This window comes from Colossoma macropomum, unplaced genomic scaffold (genome assembly GCF_904425465.1).
Source record: "Colossoma macropomum unplaced genomic scaffold, Colossoma_macropomum, whole genome shotgun sequence".
Lineage (NCBI taxonomy): Eukaryota > Metazoa > Chordata > Actinopteri > Characiformes > Serrasalmidae > Colossoma > Colossoma macropomum.
Window position 1 is genome coordinate 13,026,262 of NW_023494796.1, and position 15,596 is coordinate 13,041,857.

The window sequence follows — 15,596 nt, forward strand, 5'->3', positions numbered from 1 at the left end:
AGCTATTTCACCTTAAGTAATCTAAAATGGTTTGTTTCGCGTGTTTGTATAAGAGCTGAGACATGATTTTAATCATGTGTTTTTCTCAAGAGCTGAATGTGTTCTGTCTTATGTGTGAAACCTGACACTGTGCTCTAAGGGTGTACCTGCACAGCTCAACAGCCGCATTTACAGAACAATCTCATCTATGTTGGTAGGTCATCACATCGTCCAACATGTTCAACAGTTCAGTTATGTTATGTGTGGGAATATTAGAGTTCTGCTATTTGTTAACATCTATGTTGGTACATGGACATGGAATTTGACCAGGGGTGTTCAAACTTTTGCACATGACTGTCCATAGTGATAACAACTGTGTTGTACCACTGTGCCGGCTGAGCCAGAGCAGGATGACAGCAGCATCATCAGCGGCCGTAGGATGGGTTTGTGGTGCAGCAGCGGCTGCCTGGCCTGAGCAATCAGCATCTCGTACATCTTCAGCTGGTCTAGCTTCATGTCGTCAGTGAACTCTCTCCTGAGGCTCCAGACGAAAAGCCTCTCCATCACATTCTCCATCACCACAAACTCCAGGATGGGCCCCATTGCTCCGTTCTGGCCGCTCTCCTCCTCGATCAGCAGGAACAGCATGTGTTCCACATAGTTTTGCACCGCGCTCGCCTCATCACTGGGAATTGCACCCAAACGGGGGCCTCCATGACCTCCGACCCCCAGACCAGGGCCTCCAGTCCCTAGACCACTCCGTAAGGGGTCATGCTTCTCCAGAATCTTCACCACCTAATCACAGAGAGAGTTCAGATGCAAAGCACAGCATAGCTTTCATAAAACACAAACCTACAGCTAAGAGATTGTTTAGAGGCAGTGTCTAGTACTATTAAAGTATGCTGTAGAAATCAAGCAAAATACTATGACTTATTATTCAAAATACACAAAATCCCTCTACTAGTCTCTAATTGAACACAAATATATCATTCAGCCTTTCGGGTTTTATAAAGAAATTTTATCTGTTTGTTTTTTATAATAAACAAAACCTTTCCTATTTGGTTTATATCATTTTAATAGCATTGGACACTATTACAAAGCAAGGTAATTCCACCATTTTTATTTTCTAAAATTAAAATGTTAGGATGTAAATAAAGCCATTCAGAGTGGTTCGGTGTAAAATGCTCCGTTCTAGAGAAACTTACCAAGTCTGAATTGTTTACAGTGGTGGTGATAGGAACCAGAAGTCCACCTCAAAAAGCTCCCTCATAGAAAGTTATTACATGAAATGTTTTTGAATACGCTGCCTGATGTCTGAGACATTGATTTACAATGGTTTTTGGGTGTAAACAATTTTTTTTTTTACATTTCATTCATAGTGAAGCGTACATGCAGGGTGTGGTGAGCAAAACAGTCCCTGAAAACAATTTTTTCAGATTTTACATTACTGTCCCATCATCAACATTACAAATAAAAACTCAGAAGACACGTGTAGGTTCACTGGTGGTTTTGGATAGTGAATAAAATGGCTTTATTTGTGTTGTAGACATTGTGACCCCTGGTTCCTATCACCACCACTGTAAATAACTAGAGTCTCTACAAAGAACCATTTCTAAACGACTTCGATTATACCTCAACCACTGAATTCACAAGAACTTTTGATAAATTTGTGGAATTCCCTTTTAACAAAAACAACACGGTTCCACCGCTGCTCCGGTACTACTACCACTACTAACAATAATAGTAATTATAGTTACTGTTTTATAGTTGTAACTGCATAATTGCATAATGTAAACTGTAAACGCACAGTTTTGGTTTCTTTGAAAAACTCCAACAAGACTCACTAAAAGTATGGTATTTCTGCCACAAATTCTGTTCTACTCTATTTAAACACTTAGCATCTTTGTAAATTTGGGGGTTTGCAGACCTCTCTGGTAGAAACCTATAACTGCATGCAATGTGTGGAGGAACTTTCTGGTATATGGGTTATACTTTGCACCCCTTCCCCAAGCAGATGAATCTGATAATTGTGAGCGTATAAAGAATATTCAAAGAAATCTCATTCAAAACTTGGTGAACATTATGTCTTCTGAGGATGTGAGTGAATTATCTTATCATATTATGCCATCATATTTTCATCTGTATGATGCTGATTTTGCATTTCAGGCCTTAACATTGTGTCAGACCTTCTTTTTGAGTGCATGCTAATACACAAAGACAAATAATATAATCCAAAAAACTGTCGACCCGGCATCACAGGACTGCTGCTTCTTTCAATTTTAACATAAAAAAAAATGCTTTAAATACTTTATTGCCCTGTGTTTCCAGTGTTCTGAAAACTTCAATATACTAGGTCAAAAGGTAGCCCCTTCCCAGAGCAGACTGGAGGACGTTTACTGTCCAGCTATAATGCAATTTGTATTCACTCAGAGCCACAGTTTGAATCAGGACGAGGACAACAATGAACCTTGTGTACTGGCACGGCAGCTCCGTTACCATGGAGACAGAGCCCAGTCAGGTGTATGGGTGGGGATGGCACAAACAGGTGAGTAATTAAAAACACAACTGCATGACCTCAGGGTTCCATGAAGAGGAAGAGGAGAACCTTATCAACGCATCCTTATCATCCTTATCAGCAGCTGCCAGCTAAAACACATTTGTTCAGGCTAGCATAACCATGTACTGAGTTTATACTCATTTTAAAAACACAGATAAAGGGTGCACTGCTGTATTTATATGTATACATTAGATGCCAAAAGATTTCTGGAAACTAACACTCCATATCTGTAATTTACAGCTTTTATTGAATATAAATCATCATGTTTGTACTTAAAGATTGAAAGTATTGTGGTAATGTTAGTATTTCATTGTTAAGTTTTGATTGGAAATGAAAGGATTAAATTCTTGAAAGTGAAAACAATAAAATCGGGATTGTTTTCTCAGTGGTATCTAGGTAGATACAGCCAAGTGAGCTCTCCCATTGTTTAGAACTTTATGAGCTGGACTGAAGGCCTGACAGGTTAGATTAACTACCAACATAATTTGGAAGATCTGATTTACAATGGGCGGAACTAATTTCTTGAGTAGTCCTTCTGGAGGTTCTAGACACATGACTGACTGTGAATACGAGTCATAGTCCAAGTAGACTGAATTATAAAACTGAATTATAAAAAGTGGAAGCAGCTCTATGCCAGGACTCTTTACTGAAAGAGTCACTGTACAACTGATACATAAATCTCAAATATATGTTATTTCTAATACAAACACGATCTGGTGGTCAGAAACTGAAGTATGCATTATATTACATTAGAGTCTGCCATAGAGGCCCATTCTCTGACTCTCCTCTCAGTGCTCTTGTACACAAAACAATGTAAGCTGTGTTCTGGGTCACTATGCCAGGTCAAAAGCCCACATGCTATACAAACACAATCTGCTGATCCCAGGTCAGCTCAGCAGTAAAACACATCAGCCTACAGCAGTTTAGTCCCACTCATTCAAACTGAAATTGTGAGGAGTGTTTCAGCCTAGACCGCTATTTGAATGAGCCGCAACACAGGGCAGCTAATGACAAAAAGAGCTGATTCGCATATAACAGTCTTAAAGACACAGTAAGAAAAACAGCCTGCTTAATTGTAAAGGTTGAAGAGAGATTGAAAAATGATCATTGTAAAAATTAATTAAGCGAAAATAGAGCAGCAAAATGTTGAATGAGTAATAATAATTATTATTATCATTTTCCTGATTTACACCAAAATGACTACATTGATTAAAGTGTGGTGACATTTGAAATTTTCTAAACTGAGATGGCAGAAATTTACACCTGCAATAGAAATCCTGATCAGGCAACCGTGTTCATCAGTGAACTCTGCTGAATATGTTTCATCTACATTGACAGTGTGACCTGTCTCATTTGTTTTTGGCGTTAGCACTCTCACAAGTCAGTCCAAGGTTATTTCAGAGTTAGCTAGATAACTAGGTTAGGCCTGAGGAAGTTAAACAGTTGTGGTCCTTTAAAAGAAGCCATGAGCACTGCCAGCAGAAGCAAAGCAAAGGGCATTTCAGCATTCTTTACAGGCTCTAATGTTTGAAATTTAATCCTTACAAGGCTGCCGCTACTGAAATGCCTTTTTTCCACACATCACAGTCTGGTGCTTTGAGGTGCTTTGTTACTCTTTTAAGGTTTGACAGAAATCATACACTGTATTTGAGCGTATACACATGGAACATGGTTAAATCAATGTATTTTTTTCTGGTTAATGAGCATCTATCATATGTGGACTGACCCTGTGATTTTTACAACAAAGCCAAAAACAATTTAACACCCATAAAACAGACAATGGACAATACATTTATAATAGAATAGATTTAGCTAGTTTCTGCCTCAAAAAGCAATGCATTTATGTTTAAATAAAATTCATGCATGTTTATGTTACAGAACAGGGCACAGATAATTGAAATTAAAAAGTAAAATATTCAAACACAGCTTTTTAGCTGGGATCTCTAACTCAGTTTGAGCTGATTTTAGAGATCCAGCTCCACATGAGATAAAGCAGGATGTAAAGTCTTCACAAGCAAACAGTGACACTGGGCTACTTTCCTTATTAGAAAACAGAGCAGCATAGAGAGCTTTTCTCTATTGTTTGTCTTGTTTCATTCAGCTGAAACTTAATATATAATTCAGATGTCCTTAGCCTAGTTTGAGCTACTTTTAGATATTCTGTTGCTTTTAACATTTGTGAACAAATTCTAGTTGCTGGGACACAGCCCACATGCCATGGCAGAGAGGCTGTTATTGGTCATTAGTCAGTCATGAGCTCATGTGCAGGTGAAAGTTTCCAAAAGTTGAACAGAGGGCGAATACAATGTCGTATTTTCGCTGTCTGAGAAGTCAAGTTTGGTGTGCAAGATATTATCAGTTACACACATGCTCTAATTAATTGCCTGAGTACGATGTGCAAAGTGCGTAACAGCCTTAAGGTGCATCATCCTGTTACTACATGCAAAACAACGCAAATGACTGCGTTATTAAGCTATAAGAGCAAGGAATGTAATGAGTCAGTGATGTTTAAGGAGTAAAAAGTCCTATTTGTGAAGACTATATGGAGAACAGTTACCTGAGCCCAGTGGTTCTTGAAGACAATCATGCATGTCTCAGGGTCCACGCCCTTCAGGACCACAGTCTGGCCCCCCCGTGTCCCATTGGCCAGTACAGACGCCATTATAACCTCACAGCATGGTGTTTGCGTATGGGTGGTTCCTCACTGCATTCTGATTAAAGGCAATACATGCAGAACCTGAAAATGAATAAAACAGAGAACAAGTCATTAAAGTTTATTACTCAGTTATTAATCTTTAAAAGGTCAATATACTACACTTTTCACTCAAATGTCCACATAAAATGTTTGTGTCTTACATGCAAATAAGCTCTGCTCTTATTGACTGTCCTGCATTGTGCCTCATTCAAGAAGTACTTTGAGCTGAAATACTCTTTGGCAGGGCTAAACTGCTGTATAGGTGGGCATACACTATACAGCCAAAACTATGCTGACACTTATCCGTTGCACCCAAATAAGGTTGTTGGACTTTCCATACCAAAGCCATGGGAAGTAATATAGAGTTGAACCCCCTTTTGCAACTATAACAGCCTTCACTCATCTGGAAAGAATTTCCACAAGATTTTAAAGAGTGCCTAGGGGAATTTGTCAACATTCAGTCAAAAGAGCATCCAAGGTGACATCTATGACAGTTCCGTGTTTAAAGTCACTGAGCTCTTCAGTATTACCCATTCTACTGGCAATATTTGTCTGTGGAGATTGCAGAGCTACGTGCTTGGCTTTATCCACCTGTGAGCAATGGAAGTGGCTGAAACATCTGAACTCTGAATAATTAGGAGGGGTGTCTACATACTTCTGCATGTAAATGAATTGGTTCTTGTGACACAAAACAGTGAATTCAAAACAGGCTGCTTTTGCTGCTTATTTTCAAAATATGGACTGCATGGACTGGAAAGTGCATGGTATGTTTTGAAACTAAATTCAGGCCTGTCAGCAGAGCAGTGAAAAGACTGGCCATGTGGAACTATTTCGTAGTTTCTCAGAATATTAGACATGAGATTCATAATCTCTGTTCATGTGAAGCATTAAAACGCCCAAGAACGTCTTCACCACAGGCCTGTTGGCACCTAATAACAACAGAAAAACAGCAGAAGCAGAAAGACAGCAAAACAACAGAAGCAGATGTCCCTGAAAGCATGCCACTGCCATCTGTACACTCAGTTTATGAAAAGGAAAAAAAAGAGCAAAAAACAACTAAAAATACTGGAATGTCTTGGGTGTTTATGTAAACCATGTATTAAGTACTTAAAATCAAAGCAAGTAATATCAATGGAGGAGACATTTAGTTAATCTTTCAGCCTGTTATCTGTCTTTTAGCCTGTGAGCGGTCTTGTAGCCTGTGAACTATCTTTCAGCCTGTTAGCTAGTTTATCAGTCGAGTTCTAGTTAAGAAATTAAACTGTCAGTCCCTCAGTTTAAACAGAACCTGGTTCTTACTTCATCTCACTTGGTGGTCAATGCAAGCAGCATTACAGACAGATTATTCCACTAAAAGGACAGTATTTTTAATCAGTAATACAGAATTTAGTTGTTGTGAGGCAGTAGATTTACCTATAGACAGTATTCAATTAACAACACATTTGTCACCACCGCAATATTGCTGACACACCTCCGGCCAATGCGGTGATGACAGCAATGACAACAGCACTTGTGAAGCCATGGTTTGAACATAGTTAATAAAGCATCCTGACATATAAAATAAAAACACGGGGTGCTGTGTGGTTCATGGCTGTAGTAACAACAGCAACGAGTGGTGATTGACTTTTTAAATCATACTATTTATGTTTATCTCATAAACTTTAGCTAGACAATAAATACAATTGAGAGAACAGCAAAACATTACAGGCCTCATATCAACACTGATTAACCCCACCAAACACAGATTTGTAACATCAGCTATTACTAATTTTTGCAATCATGATGAAGTTTGATGGCACAAAAGACAAAATATCAGTGACCCTTCTACAGATGAAAAAACATTAATTATGTTCTAGACATTTGCCAGCTTTTAGTTCCTATGATGTGTAAACTGCTTCAGTATTAACAAGATAATTGTAGATGTCTGGATATGTTGTCATGGGCAATAACGCATGATCAGCACTCAAAGATAACACTGATTTTGTGCAAATCAACACCGCCGATTAAACTGAATTTTCTTGACATCTAGATTTGGAGCCATGGACGACATTGACTGCTCTACACATTTTGCTGACGGAAAGTCAACAACATGGCTATTGGGGGTGTGTGTTTTTTTTGTCAAAATATTGCTTTAAATACCACTGCAGTAACACAATTATTCAGTACTGATAACATTAATAACATTGGCATTACCTCTAAAATTTAATCTGCATTTACTTCTTGCAAGCAGATTTCAAAGTCAGCACATAATCCACCAAAACAATAATATGAGACACCATGATCAGCAGGTCGTGCGCATAAGCCCCTCTCTCCCCTCTCCTCCGCCAGCCTCCACACAGCTATGAGAGGAATGTGTACAGAGTAACATGAACTGACTCAGGAAAATCACTACTGAACTTCTGAAGGCTCAACTAGATCCTCCACCAGCTCACAGTGCACTAAGACACCAGCTGGTAGCATGGATTAAAGGGGAATTCCACCAATTTTGAGATGTTTTTTCCATAATTCAGTGGTTGAGACGTAAACAAACTCATTCAGAGTCATAGAACAGAGTATTTCACACCAACCACTCTGAATGAATTTGTTTACAATTTACCCACTTAACTATGCAGAAATATTGGAAAATCTGTGGAATTGACCACAAATAGGTGGAATCCCACAGTACTGTGCTGACGTGTCTCTTAAAGGTGAAACAACGCCACAGTCATTTACATCAGGGGCACAAATATCTTCTTACTCACTAAGTTCATGTGTTAGTTTGCTGCTATTTGACTCTGAACACGATTTATACTGTCAGCAAGTAAATGCAGGCATAAACACTGTGGCATGACAATCACAATCAGAACTGGTTTTCTTGTCCAAGAAAGACAGTACTTGAAAGGAGCTTGTCTTTTCAGACAGATTTTGTTCCATTTTCCAGACTGTTCTCAATAACTGTTCTTCCTCTCCACAGAAATGGTATCATTAGTATTTAAGAAAAAAATGTTAAGGTAGGTTTAAGGAGATTTAAGTTGCTGTTGAAGTGTTTTTGTATGTGGGCAACCTGCATTGTTTTACCAAAGCATTAATGATTAGCTCTGTAATGAAAATGCCTAGACTGAACAGAGATCTAGATTAATTTGTAACAATCAGGTAAAAGTATTGTTGTTGGCAACATCACATTTTGGGTGTTTCTGCTCTTTTAGTTAAAGTCTGCTCTTTTAGTTAAAGAAGCTAAGCTACTGAGAAAAAAGAACATTCTGTCCCACTTTATAAGTGTCTCTAATAACTGGGTGGTTACACATGATAACATGCAACAACAATGTAACTACTTGTGATGTATTCACTGATAAAGATGGATTACAGCGCATGTGCAGCAACTTCAGTTTTTACTCTTGTAATTACACAAGTATATCTTGACTTCTATAACAGGATATTTTCTCTAATGTAAATACACATGTGACAGGGTCAACTGCTGATTTTCCAAGCAGCTTACAACCCAGGCTTGTTACACACTAAGGTTTTTTAGTAAGTAAATACATGGACTACAATGCAAGCTGGCTGAGTTATTCTTAGGTTATAGAAGTGTGTAGTAAAACTTTGGACCCATTGGTGGGAACTTTCATTTAACTGGATAGTTCCTGTGTAGTTGGTATATATATACAGTGACATTTCAAACTGGTAATTTGAGACATTTCTTTTGCAGTAGTACAATGCAAGACAAATTTTAGATTATAATATAAAATTTACATTTAAACATATGTCCATCTGCTGTTCATCTAATAACACCGCTCCAGTTACAATCAAAAAAGTATTGTTGGAAAAACAACAGTCCACTCTATTACACGTGTACTTGTTGTAACTTGTTATAAGGTTGTAATTAATACATTGTTACAATAGGCTGCTGCAACTACTGAGACATTTGTGTATTAGTAAAAACTGAATTTGATACAGGTGCATTTACATAAGCTGTATATATAAGCCAAATTCTGTGTAGCTTCGCCCCTAGTGCTACTATCCTATATAAGTTAGACTATATATGTTAGACTATATAAAATAGTTTCTGCTGTTTATTTGAGTGTGACCACTGAGAACTGACAGGTCTATCTGTCAGTAAAGCACAGTTTAACTAAAACTAAAAGCAAAGCATTGAAATCTAAACTATAATAACATTATAAATTTAAGAGTTTCAGATCAGTCGGGCCCTCCTTGGCAGTAGCTCACATACAGACACAGCAACAAGTAAAAAGGGAAATAGTAGAGTTAAAAATTAAATGGAGTTTTAAAAAATGTGACACTGATTTTTGCACCATGCACAGACTAGACAGCATGTTTCACTTTATGTAACTCTAATTAAAAAAAATGAGAGCCTGTATGCAAGAACTTGCTCACTGCATGTGCAGCTATTTTTAGCACATGCAATTAAACCCACACACAGACTTCATAATCTGAAACTGTGAGATTCCACTCACACTCGCTAAGCTGTTCTCCAGGCAGAACGAACATGACAGAGCACCAGACATGACTGTAGTGTTTTCCATCCAATTTTTTGCACATTTTGAAAATACGCATAAAAAACCTGGGAGCTAGAAAGGGGGAAAATGCCTAAATGTTGCAAGAGATGCGACACGCCGATAAAGGTTAAATGCGAAAATGGTGATGCAAACAGATTTATCAAGTAAACGTTGACGTAGCAGGAATGAAACTCACGCATTTGGATCTATGTTAAGAGCTTATCAACATGACAGTACTTATGGTTATTGTGGTGAATAGTCACAATTTGCTTTTTGAGCATGTCATAGATATCATCATGCTTAGAAACACTGACCAGCTGCAGGTTTGATTACAAAGAGAGCAGAACTATTTAACTGGGTTTAGTGCAGCACAGTGTGAGAAATGTTAAATACAAACCACTTAATTCCAAGTTTTTGTTAGTGTTTTTTTTAAATGTGACACTGCTCTGTCTAGTTCAACTAACCAGATGTCAGAAAAAATAAACATTGTGACATACTGTCTATCAGGAAAATGTCCTTAAGTACTGTGATATTATATTTTTTGCCGTGTCACCCAGCTCTGCTCCATGTCCTATCAGAACTGTTTGTCCTAGTGGCGTTTGCAGGGTGGGTGACCGAAGTGAGTCTTCAGCCCTCCTTAAATGTGCCACTACCCACTCTACTCTGTCCAACATATCTCTCTCTCAGCAAAGATGCAACAAATGCTATGCACGAAATCACAGCAAAGAATGATAAAACTGCTATAAAGAATGATCTACTTTCTATAAACAAGTGACAGGTGGTCCTTAATGAGCGTACAAGACAGCCAACCAGAATACACACACACACACACACACACGTCTTTAAAAATAAAATAGAAATAGAAAAAAAAAACACAAGAAAAATGTAGGATATGGACCCTGTAAATTGCAATAATGCACTAGAATTCTTGTTTGTCCTGCATTACAATTATTTTGACACTACCTGTGCTTTTCACAGATTTAACGTGAGTGTATTTTTGAGGAAACACAGTAATGCCATAAACAATCTGTATGCTCTTGAGTTTCATTTATATTTGGTGATGTGTAGCTAAGGAAGGATAAGGGCTTGATAATAACACTTCCACCAACATCATTCCTCACAGGAAAGTGCTGACTATTATTATAAGAATGCCATCTGATACACCTATGTGTCTCTTAAATATGTCTGTTTGTTATATAAATTCACTGGAAAGTCAATATATTGCTAAATAGTAGCACTAGGAGCTTAAGCAGAAATGTATTTATATTTAAAACTATAAGGAACAACTGTATGATTAGGAAAAATATAGTAAACGTTGGTATGAACTAGCTAGGGGCTGTATAGTAAATATGAGTATGAATTAAATAGAGGTTGTGTAGTCAATTTTAGCATGAATTAACTAAGCCTGCATAGTGCACAGCATTAATTAGCTAGAGATTAGCTACAGTAAGGGTTAGCATTAATTAGCTAATGGCTGTCAATATCTCCAAACTGCCACAGTTTAATCCAGTTCAGGAGATGTTGGGTGACCAAATGCTAAACCACAGACATAACAGATGTGTGTGTCTCAAAAACCATAAGCCCCACATTACGACCCCCACAGGGGGCTCAACCGCCCATAAACTTTCATTGTCAAGCTTCAGACAACACTTTCCAGCCAGTCATTAGACAGACAACTTAGTGCATCCCTGAATTTCCAGCCACTCTCACTCCTTTAGCGTTAAATGAAAGAAAGAGCATGACAGAAGGAAAAACACAGAAAAACAAACTGGTTCTGAGTTAAATTTAGAGTGCTGAGGAAACTAGCAGTAGAGTACAGCGCAAAAGTGTGAGGTCACCTGAGAAAATCAGATTTTAGGCTACAGTCGTATTCAGAAGTTTGTGGTCAAATCACAAAGGACAACATAAAAGGCACATTTTATATCTTTATATTTTATTTTATGTTTATTTTATAAACAGTAGTTCTGCATTTAAATGTGCAAAAACGTGTGTTCTCTGTAGAGGATGAAATTATTTTCACTTAGAAAATCAACAGAACATGGAATTTAATTGGGGTGCCCAAACTTTTACATACGACAGTATATCTAAACAAATAATTATTCGCTTGTTAAGATTAGGAATTAAGAAATAAAGAAATAAAAATAAAAGAATCAGTTGAACTTTATAAAATGAAATTCTTCGTCTTACTTTTTAATGTATCTGTCTTTATCTGTTTGTGTTTATTCTAATATTATACATTGCTTTTACAATATAATTATGACTTGGAGCTTCAAAGTTTTTTTTTTTAAATTACACCTTTAAAGGTTGGCAGTAAGTAATGTTTGTTTATTTAATGTTTGTTAATAACACCTTTAAAGGGTAGCAGTGAGTACTGTTTGTTTGCTCAATATTTGTTATTGACACTGTTAGAGTGTGACAGTAAGTAATGTTTGTTTGATGTTTGTTACTCGCACCTTTAGTGTACGGCTGTGAGTAATGTTTATTTGGTGTTCAACACCTTTAGAGTGTGGCAGTGAATAATGTTTGTTTATTTTAGCTACTAAATATCAACAAGGTAACAAGACAGCCAATCAGCCAATTCAGATAATTTAGCCATATACACATTGTTAATCAAAATCATTTATATGGCATTGACAGCTAAAATGTCATGATCGTGAAAAGCCTTACACAGTAAATTTCTCCTACACTTCTAGAACGCTGAAAATGTCTTACTTGTGTTTGAACGTAGCTGCTAGCTGAGGGGACCTCCTTACAAACAGAGCGTCAGCATCTTCAGAAAATCCAGTAGATTCACATTCAAGTCCAGGCGATTGCAGTAAACCAAATGAAATCCTGAAAAGAGAAAAGGACTCAGATCAGGACTGTAGCTTCAGCCAGAGAAGGAAAAGAGCAGCTTTTGTGTAGGAGTTCAGTGTGAGTGAGTGAGCGAGTGAGGAAGTGACAGAATGGAAGTGAGCAGTGAGTAAGACCCTCCAGTAATGCTTACAGCCAGAAAGCGGGAAAGAGGGATAGGGGGAGAGAGAGTGGGAGGGGAAAGAGGGTAAGGAGAGTGGGTGGAGTTTGACCATGTATAGTGGTCATAAGCTTGGAGCAGAGCACGCAGGATTTTTTCTGAATGAAAATGCACCCTCTCAAGAATGTAAGTAAACGTTCCAAAACCACACTGAACACAAAGGCCCATTCACTGAAACCCTCAGACAGCAAACCAATTCACAAAACACTGGAGCTACCACACAAATACAGACACAATCTGCTGAGCTGTGGTGTTATTATTTTGATTATATTAAAGGGCTCATATGAGGAAAAACATAATTTTCCTTACGTTCTGGAAATAAAAAATTGAGGGAGTATATAATCATTTTCATATTCAGCTTGCAGTATTTTAGCCCCGCCCATCCAGCCTACAGTGGTTTAGCCTCACTCACCCAGCCCACAATGGTTTAGCCTCACTCATCCAGCCCACAGTGGTTTAGTCTCATTCATCCAGCCTATAGTAGTTTAGCCCCACTCATTCAGCCTACAGTAGTTTAGCCCCACTCATCCAGCCCACAGTAGTTTAGCCCCACTCATCCAGCCTACAGTAGTTTAGCCCCACTCATTCAGCCTACAGTAGTTTAGCCCCACTCATTCAGTCTACAGTAGTTCAGCCCCACTCATCCAGCCCACAGTAGTTTAGCCCCACTCATTCAGCCTACAGTACTGCTCATTCATGCTTATGTTACATAGCGTTTCAGCCCACAGTGCTTCTTAAATGCAGGATAGCCTCTAGAACAGAGTTCATTTAAATACACCAATCTTACATGCACATTAGAATAAACTATCCCTCTAATTCAAAGAAATTTATAGAGTTTAAACGGTAGTGTACAGAAACGGTTTACTATTAATTATTATCATTATTATTACTACTACTACTACAGTAATATATTAATTATTGTAACTATTAAAATGTTTTTATTATTATGTAACAGTACTTTCATCCAGCACATGTTTGGTGTCTGAAATTTACTTCTTTAGTTTTAGCACTGGAGCTACAAATATAATGTAGCTAATAAACATTTAAAGCATTAGCATTAATTAGCATGGTGCTAAGTGCATGCCTCAAACAGTGTGGAGTTGTTCGGTAATCTCAAATAAACTTTATGCGATTTGACACTGTATTACATACTGTAATACTCTATAAGTCGTCTAAACAAGGTTGTCACAATGTTGTCACAACCTCATTATTCAGTAACGCTGCCGTATGGTGTTACGATTACCTGTTAGCAACTTGGCAAAATTCCATGGAGTTCCACGCACAACATAATGGAACTTGTGAGGATTCTATGAGGTTGTGACAACTTACTGTCATTGTTGCCACTATGTTGTCACAATGTTGTCAGAATTTTCTGAGGAATTACATTTCAACGTTGTGGGCACCAAAACAGTAGGTGTAGTCACAATGTAACTGTGTTTGCAGGGTACCGTTTTAGCTTTGCTAACATACATTTGTCTAAGAAGAAAATTTCAGACACCAAACATGCCTTGGGGTAAGGGGGAAATTATGTGATTCCATTAAGTCTTCAAGAATTGCAAGAAAACCTGTTCTCAGTACGTGCTGAAGCTCAAAGCTAGAACAAACACTTGGGTTTTAAAGCCCTGCTAGAGTTAGCATCAGAGCCACCAATAAAATCCTAAGCTCAAACATCTATTCCACATGTGCGAACAAAAAACAGAATTAGGGTTCATGTCTGCTCTGCTTTTTGTGTTAAACAGGTCAACCCTCTCAAGCCCTTCACCCATTCAGCTCTGACTAGCCTGAACCTGAATTTTAATACTCTAGCAGCTGTTTTTTTTCCAGTTAGCAGATTGATTTCCACACCAGACTGTGAGCTTAAGGAGGCGGCTCACAAAGAGTCAGAGAGATTACCAACACACCACAGTTACGATTAACCAATTTAAACCGCACAACAATGCTGTGTAACACAGTGCAAGAGTAGATCCTTTGCATTGACAATATTCTCCTGTCTGAGCTACAACTAGCAAACGCTAGTAGCTTGTTCCCTTTCAGTTAGGATCATTTCACATGTGTTAGAATGGTACCCTTTTTTGTAAAGGGATATTTTAAACCAACATTATACTGTTGCCAACACAAAGGCCCCAAAAGCTTATCAACACACCACAGCCACAATTAACCAATTTAAACCAGACAACAATGCTGTGCAGCAAAATGCTAGCATGGATTTGTCTGAGCTATAATTAGCAAACAAATACTAGCTAGTAGCTTGTTCCCATTCAGCATTTGTCATGAATGAAGTTTTCCCCTTTCATTGAAATATTTCACACAAAAAATTATAATATTGCAAATGCAAAGGCACAAGACACCATGGCCACTGTTAACCAGTTTAAACCAGACAACAATACTGTGCAATACAATGTTACCTTCGATTTGCCTGAGCTATAACTAGCTAACAAACACTAGCTAACAAAGAAATACAAGCTACCTGCTTGTTCCCATTCATTTAGGAACATTTGGAATGAGTTTAGGTTTCACCCACTTATTTAAAAGAACTCCTTCATGCTAAAATGACAGCATTAACACTATATTAAATTTAAAGACAGTACGATGTCAAAGAGATTGTGCTAAGTAATATAACATTGTGTCTTGCTTTTCTCCTTTAGTTTACCTTCCCTCATGTGTCTGCCATGTGATTCCGTTTGTTTTGCTTTCCCTGCTCCTCCCTTGCTCCGCCCCTCTGCCTTGCCCCTCACCTGTGTCTTATCATCTGTTGCCCTGCCCTACAATTGCTCCCAGGTGTTTCCTTCCTCCTGTATTTATACCCTGTGGTTTTGTCCTGTTCCCTGCTTGGTGCTGTTTGCTGTGTTCTCTGATTCT

At 38.0% G+C, this 15,596-nt stretch overlaps 1 protein-coding gene across 2 annotated transcripts in view; it reads right to left on the reverse strand.

Moving 5' to 3' along the window:
• The window catches only part of fam160a1a (family with sequence similarity 160 member A1a), a 47,827-nt gene that overhangs the window by 16,923 nt on the left and 15,308 nt on the right, over positions 1-15,596 (reverse strand). Inside the window, exons 2-4 of one of the 2 annotated variants that reach the window (XM_036583826.1) lie at positions 12,437-12,556; positions 5,094-5,273; positions 364-774 (exon numbers count right to left, since the gene is read on the reverse strand). In XM_036583826.1, the coding sequence (XP_036439719.1) occupies positions 364-774; positions 5,094-5,198 (516 nt within the window). In that variant the 5' untranslated portion in view covers positions 5,199-5,273; positions 12,437-12,556. The remainder of the gene's footprint in view (positions 1-363; positions 775-5,093; positions 5,274-12,436; positions 12,557-15,596) is intronic. The other variant, XM_036583827.1, reaches the window with a different exon arrangement.